Source organism: Bactrocera tryoni, chromosome 1 (assembly GCF_016617805.1).
Source record: "Bactrocera tryoni isolate S06 chromosome 1, CSIRO_BtryS06_freeze2, whole genome shotgun sequence".
NCBI lineage: Eukaryota > Metazoa > Arthropoda > Insecta > Diptera > Tephritidae > Bactrocera > Bactrocera tryoni.
In genome coordinates, this window is record NC_052499.1 from 25551016 (window position 1) to 25578091 (window position 27076).

Sequence of the window (27076 nt, forward strand, 5' to 3'; positions counted from 1 at the left end):
AATTCGAGAACACTCTCTGCGACATAGTTCAAAGGGGCTTAAGTCTAGCAAAGGGATAGTGTAACACGGTAGGTCTAAGATCGTAAGGCCTATTGTCAATTATGGAGCGGTTGCTTGGGCATCTAAGGCACCGCAGTCTTCGATAGGCCTTCAACTATCGAAGCTGCAACGGCTCCCCTGTGTCTGTCGCTTCAGCGGCAATGCGCACCTGCCCATTGCAGCACTTGAAATCATGCTGGAGATCACACCGCTGCATTTACTGATTAAACAGGAAGCGAAACATAAGTCTTTGTTATAAGTAAGTGCGCAGAACTCAATCTCCACTGCAACTATCGTAACCTGCGTACCGCTATTCTTAGCGACAGTCAAGCGACACTAAAAACGATCTCAGCATTTTAGGTTAGATCGCTTCTAGTGGAAGAGTGTATATGAAGGCTCAACTGCCTATCAGTGAGCAACGAGCATACCTAATCTGAGCCCGCTAAACGGCAGCGTTCAAGATGATGGACCCAGAACCATGCATCGCAGTGGGGTCATACACTCTTAAGGAGCTGCTCCGCACGGAGGAAAAAGTGGAGAGAGAACAGCACTGGCAGCAGGCAGTAGGAATGCACCTTGCCAAGTTGCTTCTAGGAGGGTACAACTTCGCAAGGTTTAAGCAATTAATCAATTTCCCTCGAGATAAATTCCGCCTCCTTGTCGCGCTCTATACAGGGCACTGCAAGCTCAGGAAGCACTTGTCCAACATAGACATAGTCTCTTGCCCAAATTGCTGGTTCTGCAACATGGAACGGGAAACCCCAGGACACCTGATTCTGGATTGCCGAGTAATTTGCAGAAGCAGGCTAAAGGCCCTAGGTTCCATCTACGTTGGCACTTGTCCAACATAGACATAGTCTCTTGCCCAAATTGCTGGTTCTGCAACATGGAACGGGAAACCCCAGGACACCTGATTCTGGCTTGCCGAGTAATTTGCAGAAGCAGGCTAAAGGCCCTAGGTTCCTTCTACATTGGCAAGGATCACATCACCTCAGTCGTGCCCATCAGGCTCCTGGAATTGTTAAGGATGGTAAATCTTGGTGACCATATGTATGTGATATAGGTGAGGCCACAATAGACCGTAGGTCGCAGTGCAATACCTAAATCTTTACTCTATCTCTAATTCTCTTTTGAAAAAAACTGTTATTAGGTATATGAGGGTTCGAGCCATTATTGAAACGATGTTAGATATTTTTATTTTCATATTTTATTACCAGACTGACTGTGAAACTTGTTGATTCTAGCATATTCATAGTGAGTTATCGCAATTTGAGTATAACTTAAATATAATTCTTATATATGGTTATAATACGATATTATCTATTTTCATATGGTATTAATAAAACTCATAAAAGACATGTTCTCAGAAAACTTGTTTGTTTAAGCGTTAGTTGTTTGTAAGAGAAGTATGAGCCCGCAGATTATACCTCTTAGGAAGTGGGTACGTGGGAAGCTCTGTTCCAATTGCAGCTTAGTTATAGCATTATATCCATCATTAATAGAAAAATAGTATTGTATCGATAAGTCAATCCAATACCAAGAGCATGAGAGATAAGGAACGAGATACGATTGTTGCTCTCTACGGATAGGCAGTCACCCGGGTTTCAATTCTTCTCGTCATCCTGATAGCTTTGATATACATAACGCTGTATCTGTCTTAACTGGGTTTTGATATTACAAACAACCCTTTGGTGAACAAAGCCCTCTGAGGCAAGAAAATTTAAAAGTGCCAATAAAACTTCGGCAAATATACTTACTATATTATAGTTATACTTCATAAATATAGGTAATGATATAGTTAGGTAAGAATCGCGTACATACATACCTTAATATTAGTGCTTATCAGCACAAATTTCTCTGGGCAAAAATCATATTACATACTAACAAAATATACGGAAGGTTTTGGCCGCCTTCTCACTTATATTGTGGGGCGCATTTTGATATTTTCATGAATTGAGACTAAATGGAGAGCGAAAAAGCGTACGTAGCATAGCAAAAACAGTTAGTTTGTCACTCATTTTGTGTTGCTAGATTTTGAAAAATTAAGCTTTATCTCATATCAGCAGTGGGTTGCAAGCCAGTGCTAAAATGCCTAGTAGTAACAAACCCAAAGCAAGGTATTAAGCTTCGTTAACATTTGTAGAGTATTTAAGGAAGTAACAAATTGTTTAGGATTTAGTTAATTTAATATCGTTTGTGCTTGCAATTGTTGGAGCAAGAAATTTGTCGTAGTTGAATTATGGGATCCTCAGAATGGTCTTACGATAGTAAAGAGCGCGTGTGGTCTGGTCCAAACTCACCGTTATTTCACGATTCCAATTGCTCTGTGGGACATATTATTTATAGAAATTTGAAGAATTATCCAAACAAAGTTTGTCAAGTGAGTGCAGTTCTCAAAATATTTTGGTGTGACAATATGTGCGAGTTTTTATGAACTGATCCCCCGGTTAATGAAAAGGATGAGCTCACGGTTTAATCAGCTCTACTTCACGAGGAAACAAATTGTCTTATTTCGCATTATATGATGTTCTGATTTCAAAACTTTACAGGGAAAGTTGGTGGTAATGACAACTTACCTACTTACGACCTATTTAGTCATCATCAAGTTTGCGTCCAATTTCATATTTGACCGCCTTTGGAGATCATATCAGTGTTTCGCAATTAAAGACAGTTGATTATATTGGAGGAGTGTAAATTGTTATGGGAATTTTAACGCCATTGGCTTACAAAAATTTTCTATCTATCAGCTGTATAAAAACGTTACCGCATTTAGAAATTAAGTTTGAAATATAAATATTTAGTAAAAAAAATGGGGAGGCATATCTATTATAATTATTGTAATAAGATTCTCACCAAGTAGCAGGACGTGAGGTTTTCAGAAGCTGATAGACAGCTTCGTAACAGTTTTTTCCTCCAAACAGCTTCTGCAGATGGCGTCTGGTGTAATTCCCAGCCCCACTGTGTGGACGCCAATAGAGAAATGATCAGCTAAAACCCCCAAAACTAGGGAGAGGGTAGCCTTATTGAGGGCAAACAGATCACTAGATCTCTGCAGCGATTATATTATATATTACATCCTTTACAGTTTCCTGCTATTTTTGCTGTGATTACAAGCACCATACCAGTCCTGTAAAAGACATGATGGTCCATTCCTGTTTGTCCATCCACCATTTCCTCTTCCATTTCATCATCCATCCATTCCATTCCTTCCAATCAATTCTAGTTCTAGGTTCATAAAGTTTCCTTATATTTCTTCTCTGTTATACTACCCCATACAGATCAGCTTATAGCTGTCATATAGTCCCTTTTCAGTTGAAAGTTTACGGTTTAAAGCATGAATGAAAAGCGACAAAATTAATAACCTCGTACTAACTTCGGTTAAGACAGCATTACAGATCTATTGGTATTCCTTTATATCTTAAGGTGTCCGATATTGATGGCCGCATAAGTTACACCAATCGTGAACTGCTAACCTGTGGTCTTTCACGTCTGGCGCTGCATTTCAAGAAACTGGGTCTACGACACGATGATGTCATCGGCATTGTGGCAAAAAAACAGCACCTATACTAGCTCGGTGCGGTCGGCTGCTTTATGAACTGTACGCCCTTCCATCTTGCCGTAAACTCGGGTTTGGATAAAGGTAATGGAATACCTTTACAATTTCATTAGAATAAGCATGTAGTTCTACATATGTATTAATTACAGATACAATCCGTCACGTCTTCCAAACCACCAAACCGAAAATAATATTTTGCGACGGCGAATGTTATGAGAAATTACATGAAGCCACTAGTTCCTTGAATCCATTATTCTATACGCTTACCGAACATATTGAGGGAGTTGGCACAGTTGAAGACTTGTTGAGTCCCGTACCAAATGAGAATCTTTATAAGTAAGCGCAGATTGAACTTTCAAGTTCAACTTAAGACCTGTCTGACTTATAACTCTTTACAGGCCTGAGCCCCTCGAGTTAGGCGGTGAGCAGACAGTAGCAATACTTTGTTCATCCGGCACAACGGGTGTACCCAAGTGTGTATGTGTGTCAAAGCATATAGTGAACATTGATGAATTGTAAGTCGAAGTACTTAAGAAAATATTTGTATTTATACATGTGTAGAATAACGGCGCAACAATATTTCTTTAGATGCGTAACCAGCGAAGATGTCATCTTTTCGAACAGCAGTTTGGACTGGATATCTGGTGTTTTCTTCACTTACTGTCTGCGACCAAGAGTTGTAAACGTGTAATTACCAATAAGTCCTACTCCCCCGAATATATGATTGAGTTGGTGAAGAAATACAAAATCACTTACGCACTTGCTGCACCACGTCATGTTTCCGCTTTGGTCGCTTGCCCGGCAGCCACCATAGATAACTTGCGCTCCATTCGGTCTTTTCTAGTAGGGGGTGGCTGCATTAGTCAATCGACCTTACAACAGCTGAGAAGTTTACTTGAAAACGGCAAAGTAATTTTTGCATATGCCATGACCGAGTCGGGCTTTTTATCGCTGAACTCGGATGAAAAATATCCAACCTCTGTAGGAAAACTAGTTTCTGGAATTAAGGCACGTATTGTTGACAATGAGGGTAAGAATTTGCCACCGAACGAAATAGGTGAGCTTTTGGTGAATACTGGACATATTTGGAGTGGATATTATGGTAATCCCAGTGAGACGAAACGTGTTCAAGATTCAGATGGCTGGTTACATACAGGGGATCTCGGCTATTTCGATGATAAGAATATGCTTTATATAGTCGATCGCAAAAAGGATATAATCAAATATGACGGCATGCAATATTGGCCTGCCGAAATAGAGCAAGTGATCAACGAATTGCCGGAGGTGGAGGATGTGTGTGTGGTTGGTGTGTATGACGAGAGGCATGGAGATGCGGCCGGTGCAATAGTGGTGCTTCGTCAAGGTGCCGAACTTACGATAGAGCAAGTAAAGAATTATGTCAGAAAACGCTTACCATTAGATCACAAGCAACTGCATGCTGGAGTAATTTTCATCGATCGCTTGCCGCAAAATGCCAATGGAAAGACACTAAAACGGGAGGCGAGAGTTTTATTTGAAGTAAAGTGAAATTATGAGGATTTTAAGGGATATATGTACATAAGTGTAAATTTTAATAAAGTGATAGATGTAAAAGAAAATATATGTATATTTTATACAAATAGTACATTAACAGTTACGTTCTCACCGGCATATTTTTTGAAGAAATATGGACCGATAATGCCACCGGCTTACAAACCACACCGAAGTGTTGTTTTCTTCTGGACGAAATGACAGTGCCAAAACTAAGCACGAAATGAAGATATAAAACTCATATTTAGCACAGTGGATCGCAGTAGCCAGGGGCACCTGTGCAAAGAAAATTTTTTGAAAAATTGTGCGTGGCCCCACCCTTTAATAAGTTTAATGTATATATCTCCTAAACCACTAAAGCTACGAAAACTATATTCGTCCAGCGCAGATATCACAAGATAGTGTGAAAATGAATGAAATCGGTTGAAAACCCCGCCCACTCCCCATATATCTGTACTGTACTACTGAAAGCGCGGTAAATCAATAATTAAATGCGTCAGAAACGTAAAAATATGTCGCCAGGATGGTATGACAAAGCGTTATAGGAGCCGTGGTAAAAAGTGGACGATGGGCGTGTTACCGACCCCTCTTTGGTGCAATCCCATTTCTCGGGACCAGACTGACCGATTTCGACAATTTGGTACGAAGCATTATTTTCATATTCTTATTTCACGTTGTGAAAATGAGCCAAATCTGACAATAACCACGCCTACTTCCCATATAGCAAAATTTTAAATTCCATTTGATTCCTTGCTGCCCAGTGCACAAATAAAGAAACAACTAATATAACGGAATAAAACTTTGCACGAATAATGTCTTTAGTGTATTCCACCTTATAACCAAAAATTGTTTAAAACCAACAGAAACTGTTCAAGCCCCTAGGTACCGAATATTTGGACCCCATTGCCTTGTTGAATTTTAATCCATAATATCATGCAATGTCTTTGATATTTAATTGAAATTCAGGGACAGTACTTCTCTGACAATGGCATGTCTGTTTGTCAAAAATGGGCTGAATCGGATTAATACTTCCGTTAGCCAATATATACCTTATGTAAAGATAATCGAACTTCCGGGTGACTTGTACCACATATATCGGCAAATATGTGAGTTATCTCAATGAAAATAAGCTTGCTAGCTTCACTCAGGAGCTTCTGGACGGTTTAGAGGGACAGGTTGGTGAGGACGGTGGGGACGAGGACCTGACCCTCATCGAGCCAATTCTGTGACCTCTAGCGCCGGCATAAAAGTTGTACCACGAGACGACAGCCTCGGCAATCATCGCGAGGAGGTTTAGCTCGGATAACTTGGGTATCCTTCTGATCCAGAAACCGTGGGGGAGAGGTAAGAGGCCTCAAATCGAGAAATAAAAAGGTGATTTGGGATCTCTCTAGCTCTTGAGCAGGTGAAGGGCAAGGAAGGTTCTGACTTCGTCCTTAAGGAAAGACTGCCGTAGCACCCCTTCATCGATTCTCGGATCGATTATTGCAGGAAAAACAAGCTCCCACTCACACTGGGATGTGATGCCAACGTGCAACACACGGAAGGGGACTGCAAAACGAGGAGTGAGTCTCTTCTTGAATTTACATTCATAACCAGTACTCGAAGAAAGATCCTTGACATAACCTTAAGCAACGAAAACATGAGAGCTGAAGGTAAAAATCAGGGACCGAGACCGTCTTTAAAGAAATTCCAGGCCAAAGTATAAGCAGAGTGAGATCGGCAGACAGCGTAGACACCGTAGCAGGACTAGAGAGCAGGCTGCTTATCCACTAAAGGTGATCACCACTTTCGGTACTTAGGCAATTAGTGCGCTGGCTGTTCAATAAAGCCAAAAAATCCTTACGGAGACAAAACCTTCAAAGACGGTCGAGAGATTTTTGAAAACCTGCCTCATTCTAGACAACCTTCGACCTTTCAACTGATGAAAATATTAAAAAGTGAAGGATTGGTTGAAAATCGTAGAAGTATCAATCAAGTAGACGATGGCAAGAGAGCTCGACGTCTCTCGCGAGTCCGTTTGAATGATCTTGGCGGATATTTTGTATATGAAACGCGTTCTTGCTGGACTCGTCTCGATTAAGCTGAATGTTTTTCAAAAACAGTACAATAAACACTCATGGAGAGCATTGTAAGTGCCGATGAGACATGGGTTTAAAAGTTTGACATGCAAACAAGTTAACAATCATCGGAATAGAACCCGATTTCAGTCGATCGAAGAGATAAAACCAAATTCGGAAAGACCTGAAGGTCATCCCAAAATGTGTTTTTAAAAAGTCTTTCGAGGACTGGAAAAATCTCTGGCATCTGGTGGGGATCACTTTGAAGGCGACAAAATAAATATTCATGAAAAATTAAATATCTTGCGTTTTATTTCCAATTTCCAGGTACTTTTTTGTTACAATTTATTTGAATTTTTTTGATGCACATTTGGAGATAGAAATCTTTGCAAATAACGGTATTTTCAAAAAGAGCGCAACAAAATTTAATTCACAAAAGCTGTATGAGAAAGCAATGAAATTCGTTATTCCTCTGAAAGTACATTCGATGCCATTATGTTGGAACTCGATTTCTTATACATGATCATCACTGGCACGCTTGCAATAATCCAGACGCTAAACTCGATTTTCGAAGATTTTCAAGCATAAATCGGCCGATACTGCTGCAATTTCACGTACGATATTCGTACGAAGTTCATCAATCGTCGCTGGCTTGTTGACATTGATCATAGACTTGACGTAGCCCCACAAGAAATAGTCTAACGGCGGCAAATCGCATGACCGAGGTGGAAAATTGACTGGGCTATTTCGTGAGATAATACGTTCACCAAATTTGGTTTTCAATATATCGATTGGGATATTCGCTGTGTGGCTTATGGCGCCGCCCTGTTAGAATCACATATTGTCCAAGTCCATATCATCTAATTCGGACCAAAAATATTCGGTTATCATTGAGCGGTAGGGATTCCAATTCACAGTAACATGCCGGTCTTGATCATCACGGAAGAAGTATGGCCTTACTATGGGTCTTCCTCACTTAATCCGCTAGCGGCTCGACGCTACGGGCAGTTCTTTGTCCCCCTGACACGGGAACATGTTATACTGTGCCTGTGGATTCAAAGTTTTCCACTAGATGCTCAGTTGATAATCTGACAGGACGGATATGACGACCACAAATCGCTCTTAAAGTTAAGGCCACTGACTGCGAGTTCGGTAGTTAGGTTAGATTAGGTTAGATGGCTGATCAAAGATCACACGTAGACTAATAATGTAGTCCTTTGTGATGCCATTGAAAAAAGAACTCCCGTGTTCAGACTTACAGATTGGCGAATCCCTTTGTAGCCAATACATAGTTACACAGACGCTTAACTTCAACACCCGCCAGTTCGGTGGGATGTCCAAAGGTATGCGTCCCCAAGTGTCTAAGTCTTGACCTCCCAAACGCGGGACAGTCAAGCAGGAAGTGCTGGCTTGTTTCTACCGCATCCTCTTCCAAACAGCTTCTACAGTCAGCATCCGGTAAGATACCAATTCTTACCGCATGTAAGCCAATAGGACAGTAGCCTGTTAAGAGTCCCACTAATAATGAGAGGTTAGCCTTACTGATGGCTAAGAGATCATTAGATCTCCTGCGAAGAAGATACAGGAGCACCGAGGCGCTCCCATTCTACCGATAATGATTCTAGGGTGCCTTTCTTTGCTAACTCATCAGCTTTGCAGTTACCTGCAATTCCGCTGTGGCCCGGCACTCATACCAGTCTAATTTTAAAAATTCTAGCTGCTAGGGATAGCGACGTTAGACATTCTTTGACCAACTCTGAAGGCACTGTAAATGAGTTCAAGGCTAGTATTGCCGCTCTACTATCTGAGTGAATGGTCACTTCCCTGGATGGACTCCGTAGCAGCAAATCTGCAGCTACCTTGATGGCTGCGACCTCAGCCTGAAATACACTACAGTAGTCGGGAAGTCTGAAACAGGAGTTGATAGAGAGTTCCCGACAGTAGACCCCTCCACCAACCTTTCCCCCAAGCTTTGACCCATCCGTGAGAAGCTTGCTGCCCGTCTCCTCCAACGGCTTCTTCCCACCCATACCTCCCTCGTCGGTATATGGGCAGAGAAGGAGCCGTCAGAGTTCGGTACGGCGACTCCATGATCCAAATGATTCGGTATGCAGTCAAAGTTTGTGAGGATATCCGAATGTCCAGATACGCGTTCCTTTAAAAATCTAGACTCTCTGAGTCTAATAGCCACCTTCGCGGCTATGCACCTTCCGGCAATGTCCACCGGCGTTAAGTTCAAAATTGCATTAAATGCCATGGTTAGGGTGGATCTTAATGCACCACATATGCTAATTAGCGCAGCCCGTTGAACGCTTTCGAGGTTCTTGGCCAGTGTGGTCTTCCCTAAAGCCCTCCCCCACATGAAGACACCATTGAACAAGATGGGCTTGACTATGGTGTCATAGAGCCAGAGGACCACTTTCGGTGAGAGGCCCCACCTTTTTCCAATAGCTCCTCTACAGCAGTATAAGGCAATAGATGCCTTTTTTGCTCTCTCCTCGATATTCGGCTTCCAAGAAAGCTTCTTATTCAGGATGAGCCCTAAATATTTCACTGTATCCGCCGGTTGCCGGCGAATACCTCCCATCTGCGGCAACGGTGCCACCAGAATTTTATATTTTCGGCTGAATAAAACCATTTCTGTTTTGTTTGGATTAATGGCGAGTCCTCTACCGACCGCCCATTTTGTTACAACGCTGAGATATCCCTGCATCAACTCGTACACGGTGCTAAGGAACTTCCTTTGACCATAAGTGCTACATCGTCTGCATAGGCAATCACCCGACAGCCGCGATCCTCTAGTTTTTTGAGCAATTCGTCAACGACTACGATCCATAGAAGAGGAGAGAGAACCCACCCTGTGGTGTTCCCCTACTCACAATTCGCCTCGCACGCGCGCTGCCCCATTCTGTTTCGGTAGTAAATTTTAACAATTTTGACTCGTTGTTTGATCATATATCTTTCCATGATGAAATGGCAAACAGTACTAAAGAGAGCCTCTTCGAATGGCAGACGCCTTGTCGTGCTGCAGGGGCTTAAGTCGCAAGGCACACTCGGCTTCTCCCAACCTGCATGTGTGCGGGCCGCCTTTGGAAGTAACGGTGGCCTTACCGCGTCAAGGGGCTCTGGCGCGAGGCAAATTCGAGAACACTCTCTGCGACATAGTTCAAAGGGGCTTAAGTCTAGCAAAGGGATAGTGTAACACGGTAGGTCTAAGATCGTAAGGCCTATTGTCAATTATGGAGCGGTTGCTTGGACATCTAAGGCACCGTAGTCTTCGATAGGCCTTCAACTATCGAAGCTGCAAAGGCTCCCCTGTGTCTTTCGCTTCAGCGGCAATGCGCACCTGCCCATTGCAGCACTTGAAGTCATGCTGGAGCTCACACCGCTGCATTTACTGATTAAACAGGAAGCGAAACATAAGTCTTTGTTGTAAGTAAGTGCGCAGAACTCAATCTCCACTGCAACTATCGTAACCTGCGTACCGCTATTCTTAGCGACAGTCAAGCGACACTAAAAACGATCTCAGCATTTTAGGTTAGATCGCTTCTAGTGGAAGAGTGTATAGGAAGGCTCAACTGCCTATCAGTGAGCAACGAGCATACCTAATCTGAGCCCGCTAAACGGCAGCGTTCAAGATGATGGAACCAGAACCATGCATCGCAGTGGGGTCATACACTCTTAAGGAGCTGCTCCGTACGGAGGAAAAAGTGGAGAGAGAACAGCACTGGCAGCAGGCAGTAGGAATGCACCTTGCCAAGTTGCTTCTAGGAGGGTACAACTTCGCAAGGTTTAAGCAATTAATCAATTTCCCTCGAGATAAATTCCGCCTCTTTGTCGCGCTCTATACAGGGCACTGCAAGCTCAGGAAGCACTTGTCCAACATAGACATAGTCTCTTGCCCAAATTGCTGGTTCTGCAACATGGAACAGGAAACCCCAGGACACCTGATTCTGGATTGCCGAGTAATTTGCAGAAGCAGGCTAAAGGCCCTAGGTTCCATCTACGTTGGCAAGGATCACATCACCTCAGTCGTGCCCATCAGGCTCCTGGAATTGTTAAGGATGGTAAATCTTGGTGACCATATGTATGTGATATAGGTGAGGCCACAATAGACCGTAGGTCGCAGTGCAATACCTAAATTTTTACTCTATCTCTAACTCTCTATTGAAAAAACTGTTATTAGGTATATGAGGGTACGAGCCATTATTGAAACGATGTTATATATTTTTATTTTCATATTTTATTACCAGACTGACTGTGAAACTTGTTGATTCTAGCATATTCATAGTGAGTTATCGCAATTTGAGTATAACTTAAATATAATTCTTATATATGGTTATAATACGATATTATCTATTTTCATATGGTATTGATATACCGCCTCATAAAAGACATGTTCTCAGAAAACTTGTTTGTTTAAGCGTTAGTTGTTTGTAAGAGAAGTATGAGCCCGCAGATTATACCTTAGGAAGTGGGTACGTGGGAAGCTCTGTTCCAATTGCAGCTTAGTTATAGTATTATATCCATCATTAATAGGAAAATAGTATTGTATCGATAAGTCAATCCAATACCAAGAGTATGAGAGATAAGGAACGAGATACGATTGTTGCTCACGCAGACAACTTGGCGGATAGGCAGTCACCCGGGTTTCAATTCTTCTCGTCATCCTGATAGCTTTGATATACATAACGCTGTATCTGTCTTAACTGGGTTTTGATATTACAAACAACCCTTAGGTGAACAAAGCCCTCTGAGGCAAGAAAATTTAAAAGTGCCAATAAAACTTCGGCAAATATACTTACTATATTATAGTTATACTTCATAAATATAGGTAATGATATAGTTAGGTAAGAATCGCGTACATACATACCTTAATATTAGTGCTTATCAGCACAAATTTCTCTGGGCAAAGAGCATATTACAGGCTAACAAAATATACGGAAGGTTTTGGCCGCCTTCTCACTTATATTGTGGGGCGCATTTTGATATTTTCATGAATTGAGACTAAATGGAGAGCGAAAAAGCGTACGTAGCATAGCAAAAACAGTTAGTTTGTCACTCATTTTGTGTTGCTAGATTTTGAAAAATTAAGCTTTATCTCATATCAGCAGTGGGTTGCAAACCAGTGCTTAAATGCCTAGTAGTAACAAACCCAAAGCAAGGTATTAAGCTTCGTTAACATTTGTCGAGTATTTAAGGAAGTAACAAATTGTTTAGGATTTAGTTAATTTAATATTGTTTGTGCTTGCAATTGTTGGAGCAAGAAATTTGTCGTAGTTGAATTATGGGATCCTCAGAATGGTCTTACGATAGTAAGGAGCGCGTGTGGTCTGGTCCAAACTCACCGTTATTTCACGATTCCAATTGCTCTGTGGGACATATTATTTATAGAAATTTGAAGAATTATCCAAACAAAGTTTGTCAAGTGAGTGCAGTTCTCAAAATATTTTGGTGTGACAATATGTGCGAGTTTTTATGAACTGATCCCCGGTTAATGAAAAGGATGAGCTCACGGTTTAATCAGCTCTACTTCACGATAGAAACAAATTGTCTTATTTCGCATTATATGATGTTCTGATTTCAAAACTTTACAGGGAAAGTTTACAGGTAATGACAACTTCTACCTACTTACGACCTATTTAGTCATCATCAAGTTTGCGTCCAATTTCATATTTGACCGCCTTTTGAGATCATATCAGTGTTTCGCAATTAAAGACAGTTGATTATATTGGAGGAGTGTAAATTGTTATGGGAATTTTAACGCCATTGGCTTACAAAAATTTTCTATCTATCAGCTGTATAAAAACGTTACCGCATTTAGAAATTAAGTTTGAAATATAAATATTTAGTAAAAAAAATGAGGAGGCATATCTATTATAATTATTGTAATAAGATTCTCACCAAGTAGCAGGACGTGAGGTTTTCAGAAGCTGATATACAGCTTCGTAACAGTTTTTTCTTCCAAACAGATTCTGCAGATGGCGTCTGGTGTAATTCCCAGCCCCACTGTGTGGACGCCAATAGAGAAATGATCAGCTAAAACCCCCAAAACTAGGGAGAGGGTAGCCTTATTGAGGGCAAACAGATCACTAGATGTCTGGCGATTATATTATATATTACATCACCTTTACAGTTTCCTGCTATTTTGCTGTGATTAGGCACCCATACCAGTCTTATAACAAAGACACTCGATGCTATTGATAGCGAGGTTAGGTATTCTTTAACCAGCACTGAACGTACTGTTAATGAGTTCAAGGCTAGCATCGTACATAGCTCTGCTATCTGAGTGAATGATCACTTTTAAAGCAGGCTGCTCTTCGGAGCAGTAAATCTACTGCCACCTTACTCCACCGATATCCCCCACAAGCTTTAACCCATCCGTGAGGAAACTCCTTCATCGGTATATAGGTAGAGAATGAGCCGCCACAGTTCGGTTTAGTGCCGCAAAGTTTAACTTTACTTATCTACTATTCCCAGTAATTGTTATACAGTTCCTAGTTGTAAGAGTTTCGTATATTTCTTCGCTGTAATACCGCCACTTAGGTTATTTATAGCTGTCATATAGTCCCTTTTCGGTTGAAAGTTTCCAACGAATCAAGCATGAATGAAAAACGACAAAATTAATAACCTCGTACTAACTTCGGTTAAGACAGCATTACAGATCTATTGGTATTCCTTTTATATCTTAAGGTGTCCGATATTGATGGCCGCGAAGTTACCAATCGTGAACTGCTAACCTGGTCTACACGTCTGGCGCTGCATTTCAAGAAACTGGGTCTACGACACGATGATGTCATCGGCATTGTGGCAAAAAACAGCACCTATACAAGCTCGGTTGCGGTCGGCTGCTTTATGAACTGTACGCCCTTCCATGCCGTAAACTCGGGTTTGGATAAAGGTAATGGAATACCTTTACAATTTCATTAGAATAAGCATGTAGTTCTACATATGTATTAATTACAGATACAATCCGTGACGTCTTCCAAATCACCAAACCGAAAATAATATTTTGTGACGGCGAATATTATGAGAAATTACATGAAGCCACTAGTTCCTTGAATCCATTATTCTATACGCTTACCGAACATATTGAGGGAGTTGGCACAGTTGAAGACTTGTTGAGTCCCGTACCAAATGAGAATCTTTATAAGTAAGTGCAGATTGAACCTTCAAGTTCACCTTAAGATTTGTCTGACTTATAACTCTTTACAGACCTCAGCCATTCGTGTTGGGCGGTGAGCAGACAGTAGCAATACTTTGTTCATCCGGCACAACGGGTGTTCCCAAGTGTGTATGTGTGTCAAAGCATATATTGAACATTGATGAATTGTAAGTCGAAGTACTTAAGAAAATATTTGTATTTATACATGTATAGAATAACGGTGCAACATTATTTCTTTAGATGCGTAACCAGCGAAGATGTCATCTTCGCGAACAGCAGTTTGGACTGGATATCTGGTGTTTTCTTCACTTTACTGTCTGCGACCAAGAGTTGTAAACGTGTAATTACCAATAAGCCCTACTCCCCTGAATATATGATTGCGCTAGTGAAGAAATACAAACTCACTTACGTATTTGGTGCACCACGTCATGTTTCTGCTTTGGTCGCTTGCCCAGAAGCCACCATAGATAACTTGCGCTCCGTTCGGTCTTTTCTAGTTGGGGGTGGCTCCATTAGTCAATCGACTTTACAACAACTGAGAGGTTTACTTGAAAACGGCAAAGTAATTTTTAATTATGGCTGTACCGAGGCGGGATTTATATCGTTGAATTCGGACGAAAAATATCACACCTCTGTAGGAAAATTAGTTTCTGGAATTAAGGCACGTATTGTTGACGATGAGGGTAAGAATTTGCCACCAAACGAAATCGGTGAGATGTTAGTGAATAAGGGACATATTTGGAGTGGATATTATGATAATCCAGTTGAGACGAAGCGTGTTCAAGATTCGGATGGCTGGTTACATACTGGCGATCTCGGTTATTTCGATGATAATCATATGCTTTATATAGTCGATCGCAAAAAGGATATAGTCAAATATGACGGTATGCAATATTGGCCAGGCGAAATAGAGCAGGTGATCAACGAATTGCCGGAGGTGGAGGATGTGTGTGTGGTTGGTGTGTATGACGAGAGGCACGGAGATGCGGCCGGTGCAATAGTGGTGCTTCGTCAAGGTGCCGAACTTACGATAAAGCAAGTAAGGGATCATGTCAGAAAACGCTTACCAGTAGATTATAAGCAACTGCATGCTGGAGTAATTTTCATCGATCGCCTGCCGCAAAATGCCAATGGAAAGACACTAAAACGGGAGGCGAGAGTTTTGTTTGAAGTAAAGTGAAATTATGAGGAGGTTAAGGGATATTCCTGCATACAGTTACGGACAATAAAATAGACACAAAGGTGTTGCTTTAATATTTTTGAATTTTTTCATTTATGTAGTAACTTTTCTGCATAATAACAAAGGCAATAATATGTATTTTTTAAAAAGAGGAAAATATAGCATTGTCGAGTTTTACAGTCAACTGTAATTTAAAAAGTGTAAATAGCGTGCTTAGTGACGAAATAATAGAATCAATAGCGAAATGGTTTCATAAATGAAAAATATTGAATTTAAAACGCGTAAAAAGTAGTTGTATTAACTTAATTAGATCTGTGGAATGAATTTTTATTTAAAAAGCTGGGTCGAGCAAAAAATTGTTCAGAGGAGGAAAGATTGTGCGTCCACAATTTGCAAGGAATGGGTCACGCATAAAGGAAAATTGCAAACTTATCAAATATGCCTCAAATATTTGTGTTTGATGCTTTAAAATTTCCGAAAAATGATTGAAAAATAGGCCAATTCCAAAATTACTGCGGAAGTCGATCGAAATATTGTCGATGCGCGATCCGTTTAAGGCCTCTGCAGCCAATGAATAAGAATTATGTGCAAAAATTTGTTCAGGAGCAGTAAAAAGATAACTTGTGGAGAAAAATTGCTTTTGCAACTTGGTTCCGAAAGGTGACAATGCTGAGAAAACGGCATAGATGCAATCGTATTCAGTTTGCAAAACGGCACATTAATTTGGACTTAGCTTAAAATTAAGAAAAAATGGTTCGACATTTTATGGTCTCAACGCAAAATTAATATGATAGGAAGTGATAGTTGCGTGTGAGTCCGACGTCCAAAAAACAATGAAATGTGCGTCCGCTACATGGCTAGGTCCTTCAAATCCCGCGGGGGCAATATAATGGATTAGGATTGCTTGCCAATTTGTAATGCAGGACCTACTTTTTTGACACAAGAAAACAATGACCCCCATATATACGTTAAAGTTTTAGATAAGGTCATACTTCCATATGCTGAATACAATTCGCCTTGCATTTTGGTAATTCCGACAAGAGAGCGATCCAAAACATACTTCGGGTCTTTCAAAAAATGGTTTTCAGATTATGATGCTAGCGTTATGGCTTAGCTAGAGTAATCGGTAGATCTGAATCTCATCCAAAATTTTTAAAACTTTTTGTTAAGGAAACTATTGCACCCCTTACACCGAAAAATAAGGTAGAATTCTGAGAGAAGGTACAAAGGTATTCCGTTCCACAGAACACTTTCGGTAGCCTAATTAGGTCTATGCCTAGAAGATGTACATCGGTATTAGACGTTTAAGAATACTCTACGGACAATGTACGACCAATTTTTCTCTTAGTTCCTTTAAAAAAAAATTTTTTTATGTAAAAGATTTTGATTCTATTTTTTTGTCCTTCGAATTTTTGAAATATATTATTTACCTTTGTTTTTGTAATATTTATGAATTGTTTTTTTTTTCAATATTTTTACTGCTACCAATAGCACTTGATATGAAGTACATAATAAAAATATAACTTAGTTGAATTTAAATCAAATTCATAATATTTTTTAGAACGGAAATTTAGTACCATGGATGATTCTAGTTTATTGTCCGTAACTGTAGGTAACGCTTCAATAAAATGATAGATATAAAGGAAAATATATATTGTATGTATTAGGATGAATAGTTTATTAAAGTTTTCGGTGAATATATGTGAGTATATATATCATATTGTTTTTTTTTTTTGAATAAAGGAGGTGCAGCTTATGCGTGTATTTTTGCTCAAAGTCCAATTACCATTCATACTTTATCACATTATCGCATATACTTGTATTATTGATTAGTCGTTTGCAAGATGTTCTGATTTCCGCTACTTGGTTTACCAGAAAGGTTACCCTCTTGCGTTTTGAGTGCAGTGAAGCTCTCCTCCAGAAAGGCTTCGCATTTAGAACTAAAGATTTCGACACAGTCACCTACCAAGTCGGTAGAGAGCAAAGAGTTCTCTCCCATCAATAGTGGAAGACTTGGTAGCAGTTTCTGGTTGTACAAGTCCCCGCAAGTGTTTATTGGATTCCTATTCGGTTTTTTAGGCGAACGTTCTTTGTCTAGACTAAAAACTTTGTTCCTTGATTTGATATTTGATTGGTCTCCATTCAAAGATCAAAAGCAAATATCAGAACAGACGATGTCGTTGGCTTCTCATGTCGTCTTCCAAGCCAAGTTCTTCCTCAGCTGTACTTGAGGTGATTTAATTCTTCTTCTTCTTAATTGGCGTAGACACCGCTTACGCGATTATAGCCGAGTTAACAACAGCGCGCCCGTCGTTTCTTCTTTTCGCTACGTGGCGCCAATTGGATATTCCAAGCGAAGTCAGGTCCTTCTCCACTTGGTCCTTCCAACGGAGTGGAGGTCTTCCTCTTCCTCTGCTTCCCCCGGCGGGTACAGCGTCGAGTACTTTCAGAGCTGGAGTGTTTTCATCCATACGGACAACATGTCCTAGCCAGCGTAGCCGCTGTCTCTTAATTCGCTGAACTATGTCAATGTCGTCGTATATCTCGTACAGCTCATCGTTCCATCGAATGCGATATTCGCCGTGGCCAATGCGCAAAGGACCATAAATCTTTCGCAGAATTTTTTTCTCGAAAACTCGTAACGTCGCCTCATCGGTTGCTGTTATCGCCCAAGCCTCTGCACCATATAGCAGGACGGGAATTATGAGCGACTTATAGAGTTTAGCTTTTGTTCGTCGAGAGAGGACTTTACTTTTCAATTGCCTACTCAGTCCGAAGTAGCACCTGTTGGCAAGAGTTATCGAAATTATCTACGACTTCAAAGTTATGACTGTCAACAGTGACTTGAGAGCCAAGTCGCGAGTGCGACGACTATTTGTTTGATGACAGGAGATATTTCGTTTTGCCCTCGTTCACTGCCAGACCCATTTTCTGTGCTTCCTTGTCCAGCCTGGAGAAAGCAGAACTAACGGCGCGGGTGTTGAGGCCGATGATATCAATATCGTCGGCATACGCCAGCTGCTGTACACTCTTATAGAAGATGGTACCTTCTCTATTTAGTTCTGCAGCTCGAATTATTTTCTCCAGAAGCAGGTTGAAGAAGTCGCACGATAGGGAGTTGCCTTGTCTGAAACCTCGTTTGGTATCGAAGGGCTCGGAGAGGTCCTTCCCGATCCTGACGGAGCTTTTGGTATTACTCAACGTCAGTTTATACAGCCGTATTAGTTTTGCGGGGATACCAAATTCAGACATCGCGGCATAAAGGCAGCTCATTTTCGTGCTGTCGAAAGCAGCTTTGAAATCGACGAAGAGGTGGTGTGTGTCGATTCTTCTTTCACGGGTCTTTTCCAAGATTTGACTCATGGTGAATATCTGGTCGGTTGTTGAATTTCCAGGTCTGAAGCCACACTGATAAGGTCCATTCAGTTTGTTGACGGTGGGCTTTAATCTTTCACACAATACGCTCGATAGAACCTTATATGCGATGTTTAGGAGACTAATCAAACGGTAGTTGGCGCAGATTGTGGGATCTCCTTTTTTATGGATTGGGCATAGCACACTTAAATTCCAATCGTTGAGCATGCTTTCGTCCGACCATATTTTACAAAGAAGCTGATGCATGCTCCTTATCAGTTCTTCGCCGCCGTGTTTGAATAGCTCGGCCGGCAATCCATCGGCCCCTGCCGCTTTGTTGTTCTTCAGGCGGGTAATTGCTATTCGAACTGATTTAATTACGCCTGCTATATAACGTAAGGCAAGATGTTGACTTTTAACAGTTATCCTCGTCCTCAACCCAGAAATGACGCTACTGCCCAGCCATGACTCCGGGATTAAAACCAGTTAGTAGATTGGTGTAAGCGTCTGCGTATTGGAAATAAAATGTAGAAATTTCATCTACTAGACTTCTCTCAAAAACAGCTAGCTCAGTGCTCTCCTCCCGATTTGCCAGCTTTTCCTCGAACAATCGTCTAAGATTGAAGACGGAAGCATGGTATGTGATTCCCAGCGGGGTGTGGTGCCTGCCTTACTTGCATCCCACACACATTCTTACTTGTTAAATATGCCCACATATTCGTGTGAGTTCGTTAAGCGTGTGTCAAAAACAATATGACCGCCATTTGCATAATGGTCAGACATACACGTGTAATCCAGGCGAAATTTTTGTTTCTGCCTCGTCTATGAAGGCCTCACTCATCGTTCGCATTTTTACTATTTCTGCGAATTTCACAACTTCCAAAGATACGAGTACTTTCATGGAAGCCTACACATAGAAGAATTCAATAAATTTTACTGGCACTCGCATGTTTGCCTAAAAGTATGACCTTTTCTGCTTAACCTTTGATGTTGACGCTTTGTAGCCTGGCGGTATGAGAAATTAAATTCTTGCTGAAACAAATTACTTACTTCTAAAGGCTGACATTATTATTTGTATTTGAATAAACAATGAAAATTGAGTAATATCCCGTGGCGAAAGGCGAAGAGAAAGAGTGTTGCTGCTGATAGAAATCCATTTGGGCGCAAGGGTGGCACTCAATTGTAGTTAAAATTCAGTACTGGGTGTTATTTCATGTCAGAAATTTTTAAAATGTTCGATAGATTATAATACATGATTTTATAAACGCTCACGCTTTGAATATATAGTAAGTCCACAAAATGGTGAAGGGAAATTTTGTGAAGATATTTTGTCAACTAAAAATGTTTTCCATACATGATCTTCATTTTCACAGTTCAACTTTATGCTATAGTGGTGCGATCACAACATTTTTTTCGAATATATTCCAAGTTAAATTTCCTGGAGATATTCTGTCAAATATTTTTCTCCGATCTAAGCAATTTTTTCGGGATTATACCGTTGTCTTTGGCAATGAACCATGCTGAATTTCGTGAAGACATTTTTTCGATTGAAAAATTGTCCCTACAAGCAGCGATTCCAATAAATGAGCAGTTTTTCCAAGAGAGAAAAACATGTGCCAGATGTCTTATTGATATCCTGAAACCTGAGGGACTAGACGAGGGACGACTGCGCTCGCCATGATTTACTTATATATTTTATCATCATTTACTTATATATTTTATAGGATCTCCGAAGTATCCTTCTGGTTGTTACAAATTTCGTCGTATACTGTTTAGAGTATGAAAATTTTTAAAGACATTAAGTTACCACACAATACTTATATAAAATAGGTATAATTTGTGAATAATCCGTTTATCAAAATAAAGTAGGGAATTGATTTCGTAAGTGTCTCCATTTGCTATAGTTTAAGTATCGAATTTCACCAATTCCTTTTATTTCACGGTGAAAATAATAATATTTTTTATAATCCCAAAGATGGTGAATATGAGGATTTTCGTATCTATAGCTTACACTAATAACAAGGGTACATTTTTGAAACATTTGAAGTAAATTAATGTTTCGATAAAATCTGTCAAGTACTTATCCAAGTTCCATATACCGAGTATAAAAACTTGTTTATGCTGGTTGACTTTGTAATAGGGTTTCGTCCATAGCTGAGGTATGCTCAGCCGCTCCAGGGTCAGCCTTGGGACCCACGAACCCTTAGAAAAAAAAGACGAGCTTTATCCTCGTAAAGTTGTATCCACACCCCACCCCTTATGTGGACAGCCAGACCAGCGTGATGAAAACGAACGGGATTGATGAGCCAGGCGTTGACGCTTGTTGAGGCTGGCACGGTGATGAAAATGAACGGAATTGATGAGCCAGGCGTTGACGCTTGTTGCGACTGGCACGGTGATGAAAATGAACGGGATTGATGAGCCAGGCGTTGACGCTTGTTGCGACTGGCACGGTGATGAAAATGAACGGAATTTATGAGCCAGGCGTTGACGCTTGTTGTGACTGGCACGGTGATGTATACGACGGGCTCCTCTGTGTAGGAGAGATTTTATTAATAGCCAACCGTCTTCGTTGGCCTCCAATCAACTGTCTTGCACTCCCTTACATTACATGTCGCCTCTTAGTCGCGTCAGTTTTAATAACGGTGCCGTAAGCAGCGGTACTGACGCCACGTGTTCTCGACGCGGCTACGGCCGTGCCATCGCGAGCATTGGCATCACCCAGCGGTGATGTCTTTGCTGCGCAAGGCACGCGAATTCCCTCAACTACCGGGCAGGGCCATCGCGAGCACTGGCATCACCCGGCGGTGATGCCATTTCTGCACCGTGCTTGCCATCGCGAGCACTGGCATCACCCGGCGGTGATGCCTTTTCTGCGCGAGGCCTGCGCATTCCTTCAACTACCGGGCAGGGCCATCGCGAGCACTGGCATCACCCGGCGGTGATGCCTTTTCTGCGCGAGGCCTGCGCTTCCCCCCTTCTACTGTATAAGGCAGTCATCGCGAGCACTGGCATGCCTTTTCTGCGCGATTTTCTACCCCATACTGCCTACTTCTATTGTTTTCAACTTACCCCTGCCTGATGCTGTCGATGGCGACCGTTCTCGCCAGAGTGCTGGAAGGAATGATCGCACTCGATGTGAAGTGCTTGCTTATTTATATAGCAGCACAGCGCAGCTTTCGTCACCGTAGCGAGGTAAGTATGCGTATGGTGCGTTAGGACGTATGGTGGAAAGCTCTAGCAGCTTTCAACATCGTAGTGAGGTAAGTTGTGTGCGTATGGTGCGGGTACATGATGTAAGGCTCTAGCAGCGTTCAATATCATAGTGAGGTAAGTTGTGTGCGTATGGTGAGGGTACACGGTGGAAGGCTCTAGCGGCGTTCAACATCGTAGTGAGGTAAGTTGACGTAAATTATTGTAAGGTGGTAAAAGCCACGTTACAACTTTATGTCGAATATATGTATCATCGAACCCAGAAGTTATCGTACTTGAATTTATTGTGAAAATCGACGAGATTTGTCCAGACCTTCCGTTTGGCCCAGTATAGTGATTTGCGATCTTCTGGTTGATTTTATACAGTGTACAAGTGTCGCAATACCTTAAATTTACAAGTATTGATTTTTTTCAATCTTTCTTTATTTATTGGATTTGCTTTTTTTTAAAGTCTAACAGTAAGTTAAAAAATCTTAAGTCTACAATTTAAAAACTAGGCAAACTCAAGCAAGTGATTGAGCTGTTTTGGTGAAAGCATTAGCCAATGGGTTTGGATGATCTAGGAGTTCGAATTAATTCTGTTGTCCTCTATTTTTTTCTTTACCAAGGAATACCAAGATCTTTATAGATATTTTCGTTACGCATGTACCAATGTGAACAAGTGATTGTTCTGAACATTTTCGATTGGAAACTTTGTATTATATCAATATTAGTTGCACCCAACAGTTGAATGCCACACATCCAAATAGGTTTTGTGATCACATTGTATAAAAGCAGTTTGTTGTCTAGGCTAAGTTTAGAGTTTATATTTAAAAGCCAGTATAAATTTGCAGCTCTTATATTCTTATGGAGTTGGGCTTAAAACACTGCCCTTATCTGTGGTTCATCAGATATGAAATCTCCAACTTTAACCATAAATTGTCTACTATTCAAATAAGACTCCAATGTTTTATACCATTTTAAAGGTAGAATTTTTTTAATCTTATATAAAGGGCCTTCATGCCACATCTTATAAAATGCCTGAACTACGTCTGGGTATATTGCTGAACAGTACTCTCTTATTTCTTACCCGAATTGGTGCGGTGGTATTACATTATTTTCGTGGAGGACTTGGGTTGGCAACTATCCATATCTTAAGCCCATAGAAATCTGCTGGGCATAAAATGTAAAGTATTTAAGCGCAAAAACCCCTCGATAGCGGCTTTAAAAGAAAACATAATGTATATTTTGAACAATAACGCTGAGTTAGGAACAACTATTTGCAATTTTATTGCCAGTATGGTATGCCCCAACCAATAGAGGTGGTTTTGAAATCTGAAAGTGGACTGTCCAAATCACTACATAGTATGAAACAAAGTCGCTTTCTCTGTCCCTATATCCCTATGTACCTTAAATCTTTAAAACTACGCACGGGTTTTGATGCGGTTGTTTTTGGTACAGTGTGTTGAGGTATGTTGACCGCAAAGTGATTTAAAGTCAAGACCGTGCTTCCTCCCCAAACCCATTCAGCACTTACGGTTAATTATAATCGCTTAACAATTTTCTTTAATTATTGAAACGTAATGTATTTTCAAGAAATATATCCTTCAAATTTCTGTGCTATCCAATATTCGAATGTGTCCGAACTTATCACTTCTCTGTTCCTCAGAAAGCATTTCTTTAATTCGCTGTACTTTCTTCTGATCTCTTCAGCTTCTTCTTTTCACGTTTTATTTAATTTGTGCACTTAGAGACATCGCACACGAAACATAAACGAAGAGCACACTCGTAAAAACTATTTATGAGGATTAATGAATTACGTGCATTTGCGGAAGTGCTTTGGAAGCAAACAGAGCCTCGAACGGAATAAATGAAAAATTACATCGTGCAACAAACTTATATGGATTCACACTTACGGACATACGTGAAAGCACGATATGAAACAGTATTCGATATTGCTAATCACAGTTCTTTCATTTATAACTATTTTCTGTGAAATAGGCTTCAACTAACGGGCATTATCTCCCATCCAGGTGGATCTTTTCATATGATTAGATCACTAAAACCTCATCCCTCTACACTGACTTTGCATACAACATTAACACTCAGCCGACATGAGAAACAAGTAAGGAAGGGCTAAGTTCGGGCGCAACCGAAGATTTTATACTCTTACAACTTGCAACAATCAAATCCGGGGAAATACCTTAAGGTGTAAAACCAGTCGTATGGAGTGAAGTCAACGGTAAGCTCGTAAAGTCTGATATTAGTTATATGGGAGCGAGGGCAAGTTTTGCTCAACATTAACTATTTTTGGCTCAAAGATACACTGTTATGTGTAAAAAATGCTTTCCTATTTCCCCTGGATAACTCACATATTGGCTGACATATGCGATACAAAGTCACCCGGAAGTTCGAATTTTAAGCATTTGGGGGCTAAGAAAAGTATTGGTCCGATTCAACCCGTTTTTGACATACAGACATACCATTATAAGAGAAGGATTATCCCTTAATTTCAGTTATATACATATATCACACATTGATCGAATTTAAAGCTGTGCTATATGGGAGGTAGGCCTGGTTATTGTACGATTTCGCTCATTTTCACAACGTCACATAGAAATATGAAAAAAATGCAACACACCAAATCGGTCAGTCGTACCTCGAGATGCGGGATTTCGCCAAAAAGTGGGCGGTGCCACATCGTTCAATTTTCACACTGGCTCCCATAAAACTTTCTCATACCATTTCGGTGGTAGAATTTAATGTTTCTGGCATATTTAGTTATTGATTTATCGCACTTTAAGTAGTTTTTAACAGTACCGTTATATGTGGAGTGAACGGGGGTTTTCATCCCTGCAGTTTCACAACATTAGTAGGAGCTCTTATAATATTCGTGCTGAACGAATTTGTTTGTTTTAGCTTAAGTGGCTTAGGAGATATATATTTGGTGGTGATGCAGTACTAAGTGAGTCGTGGTGAACACTGGTCTGATGGTCGTTGAAGAACTTTATTTCAATTTTGTGCTTTTGATCTAACATTCTTACATTCGTTAAGTTTTAGGATAAATTACATTGAATGGAAAACTTAAGAAGTATGTTACGAATAACTAATTATAATTAGTGTAAAGTGGTGATCTCCAAATTACCCTCCTTCTAGAGTTTTGTGAATTGACTTGCAATACATCTAGAGAGTTTGATGTTTGGTTAGAATTAACAACTGGTTCATCATCTGCTATATTGTAACGATTTTTTTGCCTTTTAATTTTGATTCACGAATGTTGTACTTGGTGAACGCCATGAAATTTCGACGGGACGAGTTTTTTGAAGGTGGTCTTGTAATTTTTCAACAAAAATTTAGTTCGGCTTTGACCTTTCTATCAATCCATTCGTTTGTGGATATTACGATGATGTACGTTCACGCTGAGTACCTAATGTTAGTAACATCTCCTGAAACATTTTGGATTCGAATTGAGTTCCTTGGTCTGTGATTATCTTCTGAGGTGAGCCGTATCGTCCGACCCACTCGTTCAAGAAAGCTCTACATTCTGTTTCTGTTTGAATGTCGATAAGGGGTCATCTCGAAAAGCGATCGATGAGGTCGAGACAATATTTAAATCCATGATTAAGAGACAATGGTCCAATTATGTCAAGGTGAGCAACTTGAAAGCGTTGGTCTGGCATGTCTAAACGTTGTAATGGAGACTTGATGTGGCGTAAAATTTTGCTGCGACTGCGACGGATGCAGGCAGGAGCAAATGCTTTGCAGTCCTTTCGCATATTTACCGAAACAAAATGTTGAGAAATCATCTTTGGAGTTGAGCGAGGTCGTGTATATTATGTAAAATCAGTTTACAAATCGTTTGCGGTACGATGGGTTTAACTTGGCTCATTGAGACATCGCAAAGTAATGTAGCATTGCTGCCTTCTAATCTGGAATATTTAAGTTGTAAGGAGTATTTTATCATACCATTTAACAAGTGCTTGTATTTTTATGTCAGACTTTGGCTCGTTGGTCATATCAGTGTAATTGATTGATGTTGATACCCGACAATATATCTGCGGTTTGGTTTTTTGAACCCGGAATGTGACGGTTGTCTGTTGTAAACTGACTAATATAGTCAAGTTGTCTAATCTGACGAGGTGAACCTTTGTCGTTGCGCTTATGAAAAGAATAAATTAATGGTTTATGATCCGCATAAATGCATGTTTGATTGCCTTCGATAAGGAATTGAAAACGTTTTATGGCGAGATAGATTGCAAGAAGTTCTCGATAGTAAACTGAGTAATGTTTTTCTGTTTCGGTTAGACGACGTGAAAAATATCCAAGGGGTTCTGGTACGTTATTTACTAATTGGTGAAGTACAGCGACATCGGATGCGTCAGTGAATAAACGGAGTTAAGCACCAACATGAGGGTATGCTAAAGTTGCTGCATCGGCCATATTTTGTTTACAACCTTCAAAAGCGTTTCTTGCTTCATCTGTCCAATCGATACGAGTTTTATCTTTGCTTTTGTTTCCGTTGATTAGTTTTTGTAGAACGGCTTGACGTTTTGCGGTGTTAGGTAAAAATTTGCGATAAAAATTAATAGGTGCTAGAATTTTATTTCTTTTTTTACCTAATTCACATTTTGACGGATTAATTGTTAGGCCAGTTGCGCGGAGTCGTTGGAATAGCATGCGTATATGTTTCGCATGTTCCTCCATGTTTGCTGAAGCTATGCCAATGTCATCAACACAAGGAAAGGTGAAGTCAAGTCCTCGTAAGGCTTCATGCAAGAGGCGTTGAAAGGTTTTTGCTGCATCTCGTAGGCCAAACATCATATGGGAAAACTCATATAGACCGAATGGTGTTATTATGGCTGTTTTCTTTAAGTCTTCCGATAGAACGGGTATTTGATGGAATGCTCTTTGTAGATCGATCTTTACAAAAACTGTTTTTCCTCGTAGGATTATCAAGCAGTCGTGAATAAACGGAATCATTTGCCAATAATTGATGTATT

General features: G+C 40.5%; 2 protein-coding genes and 1 pseudogene across 5 annotated transcripts in view; 2 read left to right on the forward strand and 1 right to left on the reverse strand.

Annotated features, from left to right (window-relative positions):
• The window catches only part of LOC120766809 (dystrophin, isoforms A/C/F/G/H), a 776746-nt gene that overhangs the window by 347983 nt on the left and 401687 nt on the right, over positions 1-27076 (reverse strand). The gene's annotated exons all lie outside the window — the stretch shown is intronic.
• Positions 2237-5185, forward strand: LOC120766815 (annotated as a pseudogene).
• On the forward strand, positions 12432-15645 carry LOC120766816 (4-coumarate--CoA ligase-like 7). Its single transcript, XM_040092525.1, has 5 exons — positions 12432-12613; positions 13879-14086; positions 14152-14338; positions 14401-14517; positions 14591-15645. The coding sequence occupies exons 1-5, from the start codon at positions 12473-12475 to the stop codon at positions 15528-15530; spliced, it is 1593 nt and encodes a 530-aa protein (XP_039948459.1). The 5' UTR covers positions 12432-12472; the 3' UTR covers positions 15531-15645.

What these genes read in the sequence shown, in the direction of transcription:
- LOC120766816 (XM_040092525.1), top strand. Translation starts at nt 12,473, where the DNA reads ATGGGATCCTCAGAATGGTCTTACGATAGTAAGGAGCGCGTGTGGTCT. An exon ending in CCAAATGAGAATCTTTATAA is followed by an intron (nt 14,339 to 14,400) that starts GTAAGTGCAGAT and finishes AACTCTTTACAG; the next exon opens with ACCTCAGCCATTCGTGTTGG. An exon ending in ATATTGAACATTGATGAATT is followed by an intron (nt 14,518 to 14,590) that starts GTAAGTCGAAGT and finishes TTATTTCTTTAG; the next exon opens with ATGCGTAACCAGCGAAGATG.